Source organism: Ranitomeya imitator, chromosome 5 (assembly GCF_032444005.1).
Source record: "Ranitomeya imitator isolate aRanImi1 chromosome 5, aRanImi1.pri, whole genome shotgun sequence".
Lineage (NCBI taxonomy): Eukaryota > Metazoa > Chordata > Amphibia > Anura > Dendrobatidae > Ranitomeya > Ranitomeya imitator.
The window spans coordinates 654237684-654256742 of NC_091286.1; the positions used below are offsets into that span (position 1 = coordinate 654237684).

General features: G+C 47.8%; 1 protein-coding gene across 2 annotated transcripts in view; it reads left to right on the forward strand.

The window, feature by feature from the left end:
• The first annotated feature begins 1550 nt into the window (after positions 1-1550).
• The window catches only part of GCFC2 (GC-rich sequence DNA-binding factor 2), an 86272-nt gene continuing 68763 nt past the window's right edge, over positions 1551-19059 (forward strand). For both annotated transcript variants that reach the window (XR_011312530.1, XM_069728181.1), the window contains exons 1-6: positions 1551-1918; positions 4713-4817; positions 7785-7913; positions 8511-8720; positions 8975-9072; positions 18092-18210. Coding sequence is in view for 1 of the 2 variants with exons in the window: in XM_069728181.1 (XP_069584282.1) it covers positions 1642-1918; positions 4713-4817; positions 7785-7913; positions 8511-8720; positions 8975-9072; positions 18092-18210 (938 nt within the window). In the remaining variant the exon portion in view is untranslated. The remainder of the gene's footprint in view (positions 1919-4712; positions 4818-7784; positions 7914-8510; positions 8721-8974; positions 9073-18091; positions 18211-19059) is intronic.

A 19059-nucleotide genomic window follows, 5' to 3' on the forward strand; every position in this document is an offset into this window, starting at 1 on the left:
AGCTCCATGGTGCAGCCCCTAATTTCCCTTCTCTCATAGCTCCATGGTGCAGCCCCTCATTTCCCTCCTCTCATAGCTCCATGGTGCAGCCCCTCATTTCCCTTCTCTCATAGCTCCATGGTGCAGCCCCTCATTTCCCTCCTCTCATAGCTCCATGGTGCAGCCCCTAATTTCCCTTCTCTCATAGCTCCATGGTGCAGTCCCTCATTTCCCTCCTCTCATAGCTCCATGGTGCAGCCCCTCATTTCTCTCCGCACAGGGCTCCATGGTGCAGCCCCTCATTTCCCTCCTCTCATAGCTCCATGGTGCAGCCCCTCATTTCCCTCCTCACAGGGCTCCATGGTGCAGCCCCTCATTTCCCTCCTCACAGGGCTCCATGGTGCAGCCCCTAATTTCCCTTCTCTCATGGCTCCATGGTGCAGCCCCTCATTTCCCTCCTCTCATAGCTCTATGGTGCAGCCCCTCATTTCCCTTCTCTCATGGCTCCATGGTGCAGCCCCTCATTTCCCTCCTCTCATAGCTCTATGGTGCAGCCCCTCATTTCCCTCCTCTCATGGCTCCATGGTGCAGCCCCTCATTTCCCTCCTCTCATAGCTCCATGGTGCAGCCCCTCATTTCCCTCCTCACAGGGCTCCATGGTGCAGCCCCTCATTTCCCTTCTCTCATAGCTCCATGGTGCAGCTCCTCATTTCCCTCCTCTCATAGCTCCATGGTGCAGCCCCTCATTTCCCTCCTCACAGGGCTCCATGGTGCAGCCCCTCATTTCCCTTCTCTCATAGCTCCATGGTGCAGCCCCTCATTTCCCTTCTCTCATAGCTCCATGGTGCAGCCCCTCATTTCCCTCCTCACAGGGCTCCATGGTGCAGCCCCTCATTTCCCTCCTCACAGGGCTCCATGGTGCAGCCCCTAATTTCCCTCCTCTCATAGCTCCATGGTGCAGCCCCTCATTTCCCTCCTCACAGGGCTCCATGGTGCAGCCCCTCATTTCCCTTCTCTCATAGCTCCATGGTGCAGCCCCTCATTTCCCTCCTCTCATAGCTCCATGGTGCAGCCCCTCATTTCCCTTCTCTCATAGCTCCATGGTGCAGCCCCTCATTTCCCTCCTCTCATAGCTCCATGGTGCAGCCCCTCATTTCCCTCCTCTCATAGCTCCATGGTGCAGCCCCTAATTTCCCTTCTCTCATAGCTCCATGATGCAGCCCCTCATTTCCCTCCTCACAGGGCTCCATGGTGCAGCCCCTCATTTCCCTCCTCACAGGGCTCCATGGTGCAGCCCCTCATTTCCCTCCTCACAGGGCTCCATGGTGCAGCCCCTCATTTCCCTTCTCTCATAGCTCCATGGTGCAGCCCCTCATTTCCCTCCTCACAGGGCTCCATGGTGCAGCCCCTCATTTCCCTTCTCTCATAGCTCCATGGTGCAGCCCCTCATTTCCCTTCTCTCCAGCACCCTAAACACCGCGCTACTTCCAGCTATCACGTCCTGTCTGCACCGTGACAGGAGCCTGACTGAATGAAGCCCCGCCCCTTCCGGTGACATCATGTCCCTCAAAAAAAAAAAATCCCCCTCGGTTGTAGTCGCTGCCGTCGGCGCATGGCAGTGACGTAGTTATCGGGCGACTGCTCACGGTGACGGTATGCAATATGTTTAGGAAACCGAATCGTAATCTGCGGGCCCGGAGAGCGGCGTCCAGCGAGGAAGAGGAGGAGCACGAGAAAGTGGAGCGGCCGAAGAGAGCCGGCGGGAGAGGACTGACCTGCGGGACTAAGAGGAGGCAGAAGGCGGCGGAGGAGCCGGACAGTGACGGGCAGCGGTCACCGGGGGAGGACGACACTGTCCCTGCAGCTCCGGAGCCTGAGCCGCTCTCCTCCCGCACTGCCGGCCCTCACAGCGCCCTCAGCTTCAGCGAGGAGAAGGAAGGTGAGGATGTGCAGTGCCCTGCCGTATCTATAGCAACCTTAAAGGGATAGAACACTGGAGACCTCTAATGAGGGCAGTAAGGTGTGTCAGTAAGTATAGGGTGGTGTGTATAAGACCGTATACGGGGCAGTGTGTATATAAGGGAGCGTGTGCCGTATACAGGGCAGTGTGTATATAAGGGAGCGTGTGTCGTATACGGGGTGGTGTGTATATAAGGGAGCGTGTGTCGTATACGGGGCGGTGTGTATATAAGGGAGCGTGTGCCGTATACGGGGTGGTGTGTATATAAGGGAGCGTGTGTCGTATACGGGGCGGTGTGTATATAAGGGAGCGTGTGTCGTATACGGGGTGGTGTGTATATAAGGGAGCGTGAGCCGTATACGGGGCGGTGTGTATATAAGGGAGCGTGGGCCGTATACGGGGCGGTGTGTATATAAGGGAGCGTGAGCCGTATACGGGGCGGTGTGTATATAAGGGAGCGTGGGCCGTATACGGGGCGGTGTGTATATAAGGGAGCGTGTGTCGTATACGGGGCGGTGTGTATATAAGGGAGCGTGGGCCGTATACGGGGCGGTGTGTATATAAGGGAGCGTGTGTCGTATACGGGGCGGTGTGTATATAAGGGAGCGTGAGCCGTATACGGGGCGGTGTGTATATAAGGGAGCGTGTGTCGTATACGGGGCGGTGTGTATATAAGGGAGCGTGGGCCGTATACGGGGCGGTGTGTATATAAGGGAGCGTGTGTCGTATACGGGGCGGTGTGTATATAAGGGAGCGTGAGCCGTATACGGGGCGGTGTGTATATAAGGGAGCGTGTGTCGTATACGGGGCGGTGTGTATATAAGGGAGCGTGGGCCGTATACGGGGCGGTGTGTATATAAGGGAGCGTGGGCCGTATACGGGGCGGTGTGTATATAAGGGAGCGTGTGCCGTATACGGGGTGGTGTGTATATAAGGGAGCGTGTGTCGTATACGGGGCGGTGTGTATATAAGGGAGCGTGTGTCGTATACGGGGTGGTGTGTATATAAGGGAGCGTGAGCCGTATACGGGGCGGTGTGTATATAAGGGAGCGTGAGCCGTATACGGGGCTGTGTGTATATAAGGGAGCGTGTGCCGTATACAGGGCAGTGTGTATATAAGGGAGCGTGTGTCGTATACGGGGTGGTGTGTATATAAGGGAGCGTGAGCCGTATACGGGGCGGTGTGTATATAAGGGAGCGTGGGCCGTATACGGGGCGGTGTGTATATAAGGGAGCGTGAGCCGTATACGGGGCGGTGTGTATATAAGGGAGCGTGGGCCGTATACGGGGCGGTGTGTATATAAGGGAGCGTGTGTCGTATACGGGGCGGTGTGTATATAAGGGAGCGTGGGCCGTATACGGGGCGGTGTGTATATAAGGGAGCGTGTGTCGTATACGGGGCGGTGTGTATATAAGGGAGCGTGAGCCGTATACGGGGCGGTGTGTATATAAGGGAGCGTGTGTCGTATACGGGGCGGTGTGTATATAAGGGAGCGTGGGCCGTATACGGGGCGGTGTGTATATAAGGGAGCGTGTGTCGTATACGGGGCGGTGTGTATATAAGGGAGCGTGAGCCGTATACGGGGCGGTGTGTATATAAGGGAGCGTGGGCCGTATACGGGGCGGTGTGTATATAAGGGAGCGTGAGCCGTATACGGGGCGGTGTGTATATAAGGGAGCGTGGGCCGTATACGGGGCGGTGTGTATATAAGGGAGCGTGGGCCGTATACGGGGCGGTGTGTATATAAGGGAGCGTGAGCCGTATACGGGGCGGTGTGTATATAAGGGAGCGTGAGCCGTATACGGGGCGGTGTGTATATAAGGGAGCGTGAGCCGTATACGGGGCGGTGTGTATATAAGGGAGCGTGAGCCGTATACGGGGCGGTGTGTATATAAGGGAGCGTGAGCCGTATACGGGGCGGTGTGTATATAAGGGAGCGTGGGCCGTATACGGGGCGGTGTGTATATAAGGGAGCGTGAGCCGTATACGGGGCGGTGTGTATATAAGGGAGCGTGGGTCGTATACGGGGCGGTGTGTATATAAGGGAGCGTGAGCCGTATACGGGGCGGTGTGTATATAAGGGAGCGTGGGCCGTATATGGGGCGGTGTGTATATAAGGGAGCGTGTGCCGTATACAGGGCGGTGTGTATATAAGGGAGCGTGAGCCGTATACGGGGCTGTGTGTATATAAGGGAGCGTGGGCCGTATACGGGGCAGTGTGTATATAAGGGAGCGTGAGCCGTATACGGGGCGGTGTGTATATAAGGGAGCGTGAGCCGTATACGGGGCTGTGTGTATATAAGGGAGCGTGGGCCGTATACGGGGCGGTGTGTATATAAGGGAGCGTGGGTCGTATACGGGGCGGTGTGTATATAAGGGAGCGTGGGCCGTATACGGGGCGGTGTGTATATAAGGGAGCGTGAGCCGTATACGGGGCTGTGTGTATATAAGGGAGCGTGGGCCGTATACGGGGCGGTGTGTATATAAGGGAGCGTGTGTCGTATACGGGGCGGTGTGTATATAAGGGAGCGTGGGCCGTATATGGGGCGGTGTGTATATAAGGGAGCGTGGGCCGTATACGGGGCGGTGTGTATATGTCACATTTTATTATTGGCCCAGTGATAAGGATGTGTGTAGATTTCAAATGGTGTGAGCACAAAAAAGTGCACGAGAGTGAATCTGTGGCACTGCTATCTCCCTGCACAGGACCACTGTACGGACCCACATTCTGGACTACTTAGATTGTTATCTCTTTTTTCTTATTAATTAAAGGTGAAGATGTTTCCTTTAAGATCAAGAAGCCCACAGTTAATTCCGTCATATTCAGAGTGCAGAAAAAGGCAGATGCCGAGCACAGAAGCGATCCTCAGGAAAGAGGTGGGTAACTGCTGAACGGAAAATAAAAATAATGCATCCTGAAAACGGACGGTAGTGATGGAATAGAAATTTTTAGAAAAATACAGTATATTTACTGTATTTTTCTGACCATGAGATGCACCGAACCATAAAACGCACCCCATGTGTCACGGGTTTAGGCAGGTTTCACACATCCGTTTATTTCCAGTACCAGAAAAAACGGTACTGGAGATATCCATGTCCGTTTATTTTGAATGTACCACTGGCGCCACACATGTGGCAACCGTGTGCCGCATCAGTACCACATGGACAGCCGCCGGGAAGCAGCGCTACAGTAAGCGCTGTTCACCGGTGCGGCGTACTGAACACGGCTCGCATTATTCTCTCCGGCTCTGCCAGCGATCAGTGCGAGCAGAGGAGAATGATGTCCAAACAATGACAGCAGGTGGGGGCTTTTGGGACTCTTAGGCCATGTGCACACGCTGCGGATTTTGCTGTGTCCCATGAGTTTACAGTATAATGTAAACCTATGAGAAATGAAAACCGCAGTGCACATGCTGCAGAAAAAAAGCGCGGAAACGCAGCGGTTTACATTGTGCAGCATGTCAATTCTTTGTGTGGATTCCGCTGTGGGTTTACACCTGCTCCAATCGAAAACTGAAGGTGTAAACCCGCAGTAGAAACCGCGATAAATCCGCAGTAAAAACCGCAGCGGTTTTGAACTGCTGTTTTTCAAAATCCGCCGCGGAAAACCCGCAGTCCTCCAGGATACGTGTGCACATACCCTAACTCCCATCATCCTAATCCTGCTGCCGCTAATAACAGTGACAGCAGGAGCAGATGATCAGATTATTCCTCAGTCGCTGCCTGCAATATAAAAAAATTAATGAATGAAAAACCTGATGTGGGTTCCCCCTTATTTTCTTGAACCAACCAGGCAAAACTCACAGCTATTAGCTTTAGCAAGGTTGGTTATCAAGAATAAATAATTTAAAAAAACATCATGGGGTCCCTCCAATTTTTGACAACCAGCCTTGCTAAAGCTCCCAGCTGGGAGCTGGTATTCTCAGGCTGGTAAGGGGCCATTGATATAGGTCCCCCCAGCCTTAAAAAACCGCAGCTGCCCAAAAAAGGCACATCCAATTCTGGCGCTTTCTCCGGTTCTTCCCACTTGTCCTGTAGCAGTGGCAAGTGGGGTTCATATTTGTGGGGTTGATGTCACCTTTGTGTTGTCAGGTGACATCAAGCCCACGGCTTAGTAATGGAGAGGCGTCTATAAGACACATATCCATTACTAATCCTATAGTTATATGTTAAATAAAGACAGCTAGAATAAAATCCTTTATTTGAAAAAAATAACACAGACTCCTTTAATATTATAAATTAAACCATACTTACGACCTCTCCTAATTCCATCGAAGGACTCGATCTCCGAAAAAAAAAAAAAAAAACAACGAACAATATACCATACCTGTCCGTTGTTCTGTCCTACACCATAATCCATGTCTGGGGTCTAAATAGTTTTCAACCTGTACGGTGCCAAGATGCGACTCTCGGCTGAAACCACTGGTGAATGAGGTGCTGAGTATCATCACTGGCATTTTCCCACGGTCCTCATGTCACCGCAGTTCAGCCCGGCCTCAATGATGTCACCGCTGGTGAATGATGCTGCTCATTCACCAGTGGTTCTCAGCCTGGACGGTCGCATCTTGGCACCATCCAGGTTGGAAACCATTTAGCCCTCAGACATGGATTACAGCGTGGGACAGAATGACGGACAGGTATGGTATATTGTTTTGATTTTATAATTACAGGAGATCGAGGGCTTCGGTGGAATTAGGCGAGGTCGGAAGTATGGTTTAATTTAGAATATTAAAGGAGTCTGTGTCATTTTTTTCAAATAAAGGATTTTCTTCTGGCTGTGTATTTAAGGGTACAGACTGACAGCAGATTCCAGAGCTAAGGCTAGGTACCTGACCTCGGCGTCTTCACCATCAGAAGTAATCTGGGGAACAGGGCGAGCTAGAGCGCCCCTTGCGTTTGGGACAGGGAAGGAGCCCTTGGTTTCGGGACACCCCACAACAGAGTCGTGACAATATGTTTAGAGGAACAAAATAGAATAATAAAAAGAATAAATTAACCTTTCATCAGGATCAGGCATGTCAGGGGTCACCAGTACGTCTTACAGTCCGAATGTAGCTAACCGGGTGGCTGAAGTTGGCTGTTCTGTTCTGTAATGGTGTCACATTCACATTTACGTCTTTTGACTTCAGGAGTCAGGCGATGCTGCAGGCCCTGGGCTGGGAGGGGGTGTCCTGGCGGCTCGAGGCAGGAGCAGAGTCTCTGCCGCGCACTTACATCTCCCGGCAGTCTTCAGTAAAATGGCACCAGAGGTGGCACATGCACAGATTGAGATCTTTGATCATCACTGAGCTGAGATCTGTGCATGCACCAACAACAGTCGCCACTTTCCTGAAGCCCCCCACGAGGTCAATGTGCACAGCGGCAGCTCCGCTCCTGCCTCGCACCGCCGGGACACCACCTCCTCTGAGCCCCGAGCATCGCACCACTCCAGCCACCGCCGACTGCCTACAGCGGCGACCCAGCTCCTACCTCCTATGATCCCTCTACGCCGCCGCCATCCCAGTAAGCTACATTCGGACTGTAAGACGCACCCCTATTCTCCTCCCAAGTTGGAGGGGGGAAAGTGCTTCTTACATTCTGAATAATCCGGCACTTTCCATGAGATGTGCAGAGAACATATGATCTGTTCATTAGAGGATGGGTTTGCCCCAGTCCAGCTGCCACGTCAGTATTCAGGGAGCCCTGACATTTGCCTGTTACTTGATGGCACCTTTTGATCTCCCAGCATGGCGTCATCTTTGCAGTTCTGTTTATCAGAAGTGGAATACTCCGGATTTGCTGTAGACCTCACATCGACATCCCGTCAATCAGTAAACTAACTAAATATAATCATTGACTTTTTAGGAGCGAACGGCAGTTCAGAGTCAGAACAAAGTGACAAAGAAAACGTGGATCTTTCAGAGATGGAAGAATATTCCAGCCCTGCCGGCAGCAGCCCGGCGTCCTCGCCTGCACATCACACATTGGCCACAGGTCAGTCAGGACAGTTACCATTCTATACAAATCTATTTCACACGTTCTTCTATTTTGTTATACAAGGTTAGCAGTATCTGTCCTGACATTTCCACTGTCTGATGACCCATTAACGACTGGTAAGATAATACTTGGTTCTGTATTATCAGTACAGAGCAATGCTGCCCCTCGCACACGCTACTGTCTGACACCACTGGTCGGGGATCTATATACATCTACTATTCCGGTCAGCAGGAGTATTATTCACCAGTGTATACCTTGTCCCATCCTAGTGGTGGAGGCAGAAGCTTGTGACCGCTGCTACAAAATACAGTCAGCAAGAACTTTCTTTGTAAAGCCGAACATCTCTACACTTCAAATCCGCCGATGTATTTGTGTGTGTGGGGGGGGTGTAGACTGTATTGAATTTTCTTAAAATCTCATAAGTGAGAAGTATTAGGTGTCCAGGTATAAAGGAAAATGGTCGACTGTACTGATGCCCAGCAGGAAAAACCGGAGAACTGTCCCGTGACAGCTATTATTATATGGACATTATTAATAAGTGAGAATAAAATACAATTTCTTGACCAGGCGTTATTGACATTTTGTTCAGCACAGATGAAATCCCAGATGCTGCGAAGATCCGAGCAGCTCGCACACGGAGAAGACTGGCCCGAGCTCGGGGAGATTACATGGCGCTCGATGTCTCTCGTGAACGGTCAGACTCCAGCCGATCAGAAGGTGACAGTGAGCTCGACGATCACGAGAAGAGGATTCAGTTTGCCCCAGGGGTGAAAACCCTGAAAGAGCAGATGGCTGAGGAAGCGTGTAAGATTCTTCTATATTGTTAAATACATTTACACTTCCGTTTAAAGAAAAGTATAAAAAATATGTGACATTTTATGGGCTTTCTATACTAGCGCAGCACAGTGAAGGTCTGGCCTCTCTTTCCACTGGAACTTCCAAAACGACTGGAAAAATGTCAGCAACAGATCAGATAGTTCCCATCTCGCTATCGAGCTCATATTGCTTAGTTTTCATAATCTGAGAACCCATCGTCCCCTTTCTTGTTTCGTTTCTAGCCTCCGGGAGCGAGTCAGATAGCGACGATGAAGAAGAGGATGACATTCAAGCCAAGTGGGAAGAGCAACAGATTAGAAAAGCCATCAGGCGTCCACAGGTCTGTATACTCTATGATGATGTCTGGTAAAGGAGATGCCGTTCCCTTGGTGTAACCCCTGTACTAGAACGTTATTAGAGCATATAAATGGCAAAAAGGATCCCCCTGTTCAGAATCCGTCCCCCCTATAAGTCGGAGCTCGGCTCTCCGGAGAACTTAGTGCAATGTTGGTTACCTGTGTAATTCTGGCTGCTGCAGGGAAAGGTGATTACATTCAGCCACGGATCTATTGGATTTCCTGAACGTCCACTTCTCTGTGCAGAATCTGCAGCAGTAATGAACGTGCTGTTTGCAGTAGGGGGTCAGATGGGACCTCGTAGATGAGGTATCCAGTTAAATACTGGAGAAAAATACTTGACAGTGTAACAGACTTTACTAAAGACTAGCTGAAGAGCCCGGCGTTGCCTGGGCATAGTAAATATCTGTGGTTAGTTATAGCACCTCACCTCTCTCATTTTCTCCCTCACACCTCTCATTTTCTCCCTCACACCTCTCATTCCCCCCTAACACTTGTCATTTCAACCTCACATCTGTCATTTTCTGATCACTCCACTATTTTTCCTCACTCCTCTCATTTTGCACTCACACCTTTTCCTTTTTGATCTCACACCTCTCATTTTCACCTCATCACCTCAGTATATACATGTTTGTCATCTCCCTTATATATAGTATACATCTGTATGTCATCTCCTGTATATAGTATATACCTGTATGTCATCTCCCCTGTATATAGTATATACCTGCTATGTGTCATCTCCCCTATATATAGTATATACCTGAATGTCATCTCCTCCTGTATATAGTATATACCTGTGTGTCATCTACTCCTGTATATAGTATATACCTGTGTGTCATCTCCTCCTGTATATAGTATATACCTGCATGTCATCTTCTATATATAGTATATACCTGAATGTCATCTCCTTCTATATATAGTATATACCTGTGTCATTTCCCCTGTATATAGTATATATCTGTGTGTCATCTCCTCCTGTATATACTATATACCTGCATGTCATCTTCTATATATAGCATATACCTGTATGTCATCTCCTCCTGTATATAGTATATACTTGTAGGTCATCTGCTCCTGTATATAGTATATACCTGTGTGTCATCTCCTCCTGTATATAGTATATACCTGTATGTCATCTCCTCCTGTGTGTGTATATAGGGGTATTATATATATATATATATATATATATATATATATATATATATATATATATATATATATATATATATATATATATATATATATACACACACAGGGGGAGATGACATACAGGTATATACCATATACAGGAGCAGATGACCTACAAGTATATACTATATAGAGGAGGAGATGACATACAGGTATATATATATATAGTAACAAAGAGAAAAAGAGTTTGTAGCCAGCTCACCGGTAAATCACCGCAGGTGCACGGAACTCCGCTGCAGGAAGACGATCCAATCATCAGAGAAAAGAAAAAAAAAGTTGAATTCCAGCTCCTTAAAACATGACGTTTATTGTATCCAAATAAAAAATCCAAATGTCCATGGTGTGCAACCTCCCACCGGTAAGTGCCTGGGATGACAGAGATAAACGGCTACGCGTTTCGATCGGAGTGATCTTTATCAAAGCCATACCTGGATCAGGCAGCTTCTCCTACTTATAAGGAGGCTCACCCAACCAGATCATTCATTTGAGTCACATGGCAATTTGACAGGTCCTTTCATCTAAAATCATTGTTCTATATGTAACAACATAACAAAAATAAAGGATTAAAATCACATTCAGCAATAATGTAACATAACTTCATGTCTTTTATTCAATCCTGTTGGGACACAGGTGTTCAATTGGAAAATCCAATATGCTTCTCGTGTGAGAAGCCGGCGTCTAATGTCACCACCCCGACTAGGGGTATTAACCCGTTCTATGCCCTGAACCTGAAGAGTGACAGTGCTGCGTGCATGGTGCCTAACAAAATGTTTGGATGCTGCTGATATATTCCTGTCATTATTCTGAGTGTTACCTATGTCATATAAGTGTTCCCTAATGCGTGTTTTCAATTTTCTGGACGTACAGCCCACATACGACAGGTTACACTCTATACATTTGATTTTGTATACCACATTGCAAGAATTACAATTGATGTACTGCTTTATATCAAATTTGATAGTTTCATCCGCATTATAAAATGTCTTTTCAATACTGGCGAATTTACATGTGCTACAATTTCGTGTGCCACACCTGAAAAATCCTGGATAATTTAACCAGGTTCTGATGGATTTATTTTTGGAGCAGAACAAGCTAGGGGCTATTTTATTACCAATGGTCGGGGCTCTTCTCGACACCACATTAATGCCAGAATTTAGTATGTTATACAGCTGCGGATCTTCATATAAAATAGGTAAATATCTGTTGACAATATCTCTAATTCTAGCGAACTGCGGGCTATATTGAAAGCATATGTATGGCTTTTGTTCCATTTGTAAATTTCTATGCTTTTGTGCTGTAACTAGTTCTTTACGATCTTTTCCTGCTACTATTTTTTTGGCCCGATTAATTGTCCATTGAGGGTATTGTCGATATGTTAATTTATTTGCTATTTGCTCGATTTCACCCTTGAGATCTTTTTCTGAACTGCAATTCCTTTTAATCCTGGTGAACTCACCCACCGGAATTGATTTAATTGTATGCCTGCTATGGCTGCTTTTGGCATGCAGTATTGTGTTACCCCTCACTGGCTTGTGATGTGTTCTGGTGACGATATTTGAATCTATTTGCCCCGTGAGCTCCAGATCTAGAAATGATATACTTTTGCTATCTGCCCTATGCGTGAATCTAATATTGTACTCATTCTGATTCAGGTACTCCATGAAGCGCGGTATGGCAGACACATCACCCTCCCATATTATGAGCGTATCATCAATGTATCTGCCATACCACGCCACATATTCCAAATACGGATTGTTCACGGAAAAAACGCACTCCATCTCCCAGAAGGACATAACCAAATTAGCAAGGGAGGGAGAGTATTTCGCACCCATGGCCACTCCAGCTTGCTGCATATAAAATTGATTATCAAATGCAAAAAAATTACTAGTGAGCAAAAAATGTATTACCATCAGCAGATATTCAATCAAATCCTCAGAATACTGACTGAATTTGACAAGGTGATATTGGATCGCTCTTATTGCTAGATCGTGCGGGATGCATGTATATAAAGATATAACGTCGCAGCAGAGCCAGGAATAATTTTTTTGCCATATCTTACCATCAAAAATACGTAATACCTCCTTAGAGTCTTTTATATATCCAGGGGAACGTTTTACAAGTGGCTGGAGGAGAGAGTCTACCCATTGACAGAGTCTTTCATTGCAGGACCCGATTCCAGATACTATGGGTCGCATTGGGGGAATCCCCTCTTTTTTATGTATTTTAGGGACCCCATATATTATAGGAGTGACTGGACATTCAACTATTAGATATTCCATTTGTGTTTTAGTTAATACCCCCAGATCGAATCCCTCCTTGATAATGACATCTCTCTTTTTAATAATTTCTTGTGAGGGATTATTTGTTAGTTTCTTATACGTGATTTGATCAGATAATAGTTCCAGCATTTTTTTCTGATAGTCCACTGTGTCCAATACCACTACCACCCCTCCCTTATCTGACATTTTAATTGTAAGATCTGGCATATTTTGTAGCTCTCTTATAGCGTTACGTTTTTTTATAGATATATTCTTAGGGTTGTATTTATTATTAGTTTTTATTTCCTTGTTTAATTGTCTGAGTTCCCTTTCTATGTTTTCTTGAAATTTGTCCATACACTCAGATCTGGCCTGGATTGGATAATAGTAGGGATTTTTTGTAGTAAAATTCTTGGAAACATGCACCCGGTCACTATCCAGCAATGTAACCTGTCGTATGTGGGCTGTACGTCCAGAAAATTGAAAACACGCATTAGGGAACACTTATATGACATAGGTAACACTCAGAATAATGACAGGAATATATCAGCAGCATCCAAACATTTTGTTAGGCACCATGCACGCAGCACTGTCACTCTTCAGGTTCAGGGCATAGAACGGGTTAATACCCCTAGTCGGGGTGGTGACATTAGACGCCGGCTTCTCACACGAGAAGCATATTGGATTTTCCAATTGAACACCTGTGTCCCAACAGGATTGAATAAAAGACATGAAGTTATGTTACATTATTGCTGAATGTGATTTTAATCCTTTATTTTTGTTATGTTGTTACATATAGAACAATGATTTTAGATGAAAGGACCTGTCAAATTGCCATGTGACTCAAATGAATGATCTGGTTGGGTGAGCCTCCTTATAAGTAGGAGAAGCTGCCTGATCCAGGTATGGCTTTGATAAAGATCACTCCGATCGAAACGCGTAGCCGTTTATCTCTGTCATCCCAGGCACTTACCGGTGGGAGGTTGCACACCATGGACATTTGGATTTTTTATTTGGATACAATAAACGTCATGTTTTAAGGAGCTGGAATTCAACTTTTTTTTTCTTTTCTCATATATATATATATATATATATATATATACACACTAGCTATTGAACCCGTTCTACGTCCGGGTGGCGAGCATTTATATTGGTATATGGTCTCCATCCTGGTATGTGCTGCTCCATCCTGCGCCCCCATCCTGTCATGTGCTGCTCCCATCCTGCGCCCCCGTTCTGTCATGTGCTGCTCCCATCCTGCGCCTCCATTCTGTCATTTGCTGCTCCCATCCTGTCATTTGCTGCTCCCATCCTGCACCCGTTCTGTCATGTGCTGCTCCCATCCTGCGCCTCCATTCTGTCATTTGCTGCTCCCATCCTGTCATTTGCTGCTCCCATCCTGCACCCGTTCTGTCATTTGCTGCTCCCATCCTGCGTCCCCGTTCTGTCATTTGCTGCTGCCATCCTGCGCCCGTTCTGTCATGTGCTGCTGCCATCCTGCGCCCGTTCTGTCATGTGCTGCTGCCATCCTGCGCCCGTTCTGTCATGTGCTGCTCCCATCCTGCGCCCGTTCTGTCATGTGCTGCTGCCATCCTGCGCCCGTTCTGTCATGTGCTGCTGCCATCCTGCGCCCGTTCTGTCATGTGCTGCTGCCATCCTGCGCCCGTTCTGTCATGTGCTGCTGCCATCCTTCGCCCGTTCTGTCATGTGCTGCTGCCATCCTTCGCCCGTTCTGTCATGTGCTGCTGCCATCCTGCGCCCGTTCTGTCATGTGCTGCGGCCATCCTGCGCCCGTTCTGTCATGTGCTGCTGCCATCCTGCGCCCGTTCTGTCATGTGCTGCTGCCATCCTGCGCCCGTTCTGTCATGTGCTGCGGCCATCCTGCACCCGTTCTGTCATTTGCTGCTCCCATCCTGCGTCCCCGTTCTGTCATTTGCTGCTGCCATCCTGCGCCCGTTCTGTCATGTGCTGCTGCCATCCTGCGCCCGTTCTGTCATGTGCTGCTGCCATCCTGCGCCCGTTCTGTCATGTGCTGCTGCCATCCTGCGCCCGTTCTGTCATGTGCTGCTGCCATCCTGCGCCCGTTCTGTCATGTGCTGCTGCCATCCTGCGCCCGTTCTGTCATGTGCTGCTGCCATCCTGCGCCCGTTCTGTCATGTGCTGCTGCCATCCTTCGCCCGTTCTGTCATGTGCTGCTGCCATCCTTCGCCCGTTCTGTCATGTGCTGCTGCCATCCTGCGCCCGTTCTGTCATGTGCTGCGGCCATCCTGCGCCCGTTCTGTCGTGCTGCTGCCATCCTGCGCCCGTTCTGTCATGTGCTGCTGCCATCCTGCGCCCGTTCTGTCATGTGCTGCGGCCATCCTGCGCCCGTTCTGTCATGTGCTGCGGCCATCCTGCGCCCGTTCTGTCATGTGCTGCGGCCATCCTGCGCCCGTTCTGTCATGTGCTGCGGCCATCCTGCGCCCGTTCTGTCATGTGCTGCTGCCATCCTGCGCCCGTTCTGTCATGTGCTGCTCCCATCCTGCGCCACCATTGTATTATATGCCCCCCGCTCCAGTGTGTATGCCCCCGAATGCTGCTGCCATATAAAAAAAAAAAAAATACCATACTCACCTATCGTCCGGCTCCACTGCAGGTATGTCTTCAAGAAAATGGCGCCGGAAAGCGGGGACTGCGCAGGCGCCGATTCCGGCAGCAGGAATCGGCGCCTGCGCAGTCCGCGCTTTCCGGCGCCATTTTCTTGAAGACACACCTGCAGTGGAGCCGGAGTGTGTCTTCAAGAAAATGGCGCCGGAAAGCGCGGACTGCGCAGGCGCCGGTTCTGGCAGCAGGAATCGGCGCCTGCGCAGTCCGCGCCCTCCGGAGCCGGGAGCAGAGGAGCCGGGAGACGGAGCCGCAAGCAGCGCTGGAACCGGGAAAGGTGAGTATACTTACCCTCCCTCCTGGCGGTCCCTGACTCTCCGGTGGAGATCGCGGTATGCGTTCAGTGCTTACGCATACCGCGATCTCCCGGGAGCGTCGCTCTGTGAGGCCCAGACTGCGCCGGCGCTTGCGCAGTCTATAGAGGCTTCGGACAGAGTGACGCTCCCAGCGTTATATTATAGATATAGATATAGATATATATATATATATATATATATATATATATATATATATATATATATATATATATATATAATGTGTACCTGTATGTCATCTCCTCCTCTATATAGTATATACATGTGTCATCTCTCCTGTATATAGTATATATCTGTGTGTCATCTCTCCTGTATATAGTATATACCTGTGTGTCATCTCCTCCTGTATATAGTATATACCTGTATGTCATCTCCTCCTGTATATAGTATGTACCTGTATGTCATCTCCTCCTTTATATAGTATATACCTGTGTGTCATCTCTCCTGTATATAGTATATATCTGTGTGTCATCTCCCCTGTATATAGTATATACCTGTGTGATCTCCTGTATTAGACCTCGTTCACACGTTATTTGCTCAGTATTTTTACCTCAGTATTTGTAAGCTAAATTGGCAGCCTGATAAATCCCCAGCCAACAGGAAGCCCTCCCCCTGGCAGTATATATTAGCTCACACATACACATAATAGACAGGTCATGTGACTGACAGCTGCCGTATTTCCTATATGGTACATTTGTTGCTCTCGTAGTTTGTCTCCTTATTAATCAGATTTTTATTTTTGAAGGATAATACCAGACTTGTGTGTGTTTTAGGGCGAGTTTCGTTTGTCAAGTTGTGTGTGTTGAGTTGCGTGTGGCGACATGCATGTAGCGACTTTTGTGAGATGAGTTTTGTGTGGCAACATGCGTGTAGCACCTTTTTGTGTGTCGAGTTGCATGTGACAGGTTAGTGTAGCAAGTTGTGTGCAGCAAGTTTTGCGCATGGCGAGTTTTGCGTGTGGTGAGTTTTGTGTGGTGCCTTTTGAGTATGTGCAAGTTTTGTGTGAGGCAACTTTTGCATGTGTTGCAACTTTTGTGCATGTGGCAATTTTTCCGCGTGTGCAAGTTTTGCGTGTGGCGAGTTTTCCATGAGGTGAGTTTTGCACTTGTGGCGAGTTTTGCAAGAGCCTAGTTTTTGCATGTGGCGAGTTCTGCGCGTGGTGAGTTTTGAGTGGCGACTTTTGTGTTTCGACTTTTATGTGGCGAGGTTGGTGTATTTGTGGTGAAATGTGTGCTGAGGGTGGTATATGTGTTCAAGCACGTGGTAGTGTGTGGCGCATTTTGTGTGTGTGTTCATATCCCCATGTGTGGTGAGTATCCCATGTCGAGGCCCCACCTTAGCAACTGTCCGGTATATACTCTTTGGCGCCATCGCTCTCACTCTTTAAGTCCCCCTTGTTCACATCTAGCAGCTGTCAATTTGCCTCCTACACTTTTCCTTTCATTTTTTCCCATTATGTAGATAGGGGCAAAATTGTTTGGTGAATTGGAAAGCGCGGGGTTAAAATTTCACCTCACAACATAGCCTATGACGCTCTCGGGGTCCAGACGTGTGACTGTGCAAAATTTTGTGGCTGTAGCTGCGACGGTGCAGATGCCAATCCCGGACATACACACACACACACACACACACACACACACACACACACACACACACACACATTCAGCTTTATATATTAGATATTTTAAAGTGCAGACAGACAATTGTAAAAGATGGTGACAATATGGAGCAGGGCTGACATCCACATAAAGTGCAAACATGCACAGTGAAAAAGGACTATATAACTCCCTTATAACATAGTATTTGGTAGAATCATCTTAATAATCAATTATGTCTAATACAAGTGATGGAATACAACATGCAAAGATACAAAATGAAAGCGGCCAATATGAAACCAATGTTCTGCAAGAGCATGTTAATAATCAAATATATCTTGGGCAAATGTTCACAATGCAACATATAATAAAAGTGTATGTTTACCATCTGAATGTCGCTAACTTCTGAACAGGCCTCTATAGCCGGCAGACCCTAAGGCCGTGAATTGCCAAACATCAGGACCACACAATCATGATCTCAGGGTGCCAATGGGGTTAAAGAGGAAGCCCCCACACTGTTAACCATTTATATGATGTAGTCACTATGGACAGCAGCATTTAAGGGGTTAAACAGATATGGACGGTGCCAACACTGATCGTGGCTGATACAGCAAGTTGTCAGCAGTAGTGTAGAGCCGACAGCTGCTGGATTGTCACCTGTACGGGGAGGCTATTCCTTTATATCTCAGGTCTGTAAAAAGACGTATTGGCAGTCACTAAAGGGTTAATATGTTATTCCATGGAGTTGCTGTAATGATCAGATAGGTCATCACACTGTCCTTTATCGATTTCATTAATATGAATTGTTTGCGCTTGGTGGATTTTTGATTAACGAATGTATCCAGTTACTTGCCATATGGGCGACCATTAATGGCCCCTAATCCAACCAGAGTTACGTGATGTTTTATTATCTATGTGCCGGATGTTAAAGGGACAAGAAATGTACTCAGATAATGAATATAAATGTGTAAGTGTTTGTATATAATTTATATATTTTTGCTTTAGACTTTGAGCAGCGATTTGTTGCATGGACAGAGTCCCCCTCGTGTGAAGAAACATGTTGAACCCAAGTTTTCTACACCACTGGTGACCATGGAAGATGTCAGGAAAAGGCTGGCAGCAAGGTAGTAGCACAGGTTCACCTGAACGGTACAAGAAGCATTAAACTGTATCCCATTGAACATACATTTGGGACCCTGCAAAATAACGGGGACCCAAGGGAATCTTTCAAAGTTGCGTGTGTGAATCAAAAAAAAAAATAATAAAGTGATTGCTGAAGACCATTGTGCCTGATTTAACGATCCTCTGAAAGCCCATTAATAGGCGATTGTGATTTTCTCTCCACACAGCAGTGCTGATGCACTGATGTGTTTAGCATAAGCAATTACATGATCGCAACTTCAGGTCCCCTGAGGGGGACTATTAAATAAAGTAAAACAAAAAAAAATCACAAATTCAAATCACACTCTTTCTTTATCGCCTCTCATTGGGGGACACAGGAACCATGGGTGTATGCTGCTGCCACTAGGAGGCTGACACTATGCAAATAAAAAAGTTAGCTCCTCCTCTGCAGTGTACACCCCTCCGACTGGCATTATACTCTTCAGTTTAGCTTAGTGTCAGTAGGAGGTGGACACGGGTCTTTCATTAGACCCTTATCTACCTCAATGTGCGTCGTTTCTTTTCAGGTTTTTCCGGCGGGATACAAGGTGAACAGTCACACCTGTAGTCCCACAATACGGACTAGGAGTACGGCGTGTACTGCCACCCCGTATCCTCATAGATCCCTCTCCAGGACCAAGAGCCTAGCACACAAGCGTGCTTAGAAGTCCGGTCCTGGCTCCGTCCCCCACCCACTCGCCCACCAGAGCCTGTCGGTTGCGGAGACGAGGACGTCCATCAGCTCCCTGGACGTCTCATTTTTTTCCAGGTTAGTAACGGCGTGGGATGTCTAAGGTGAGTATTTTTTATTT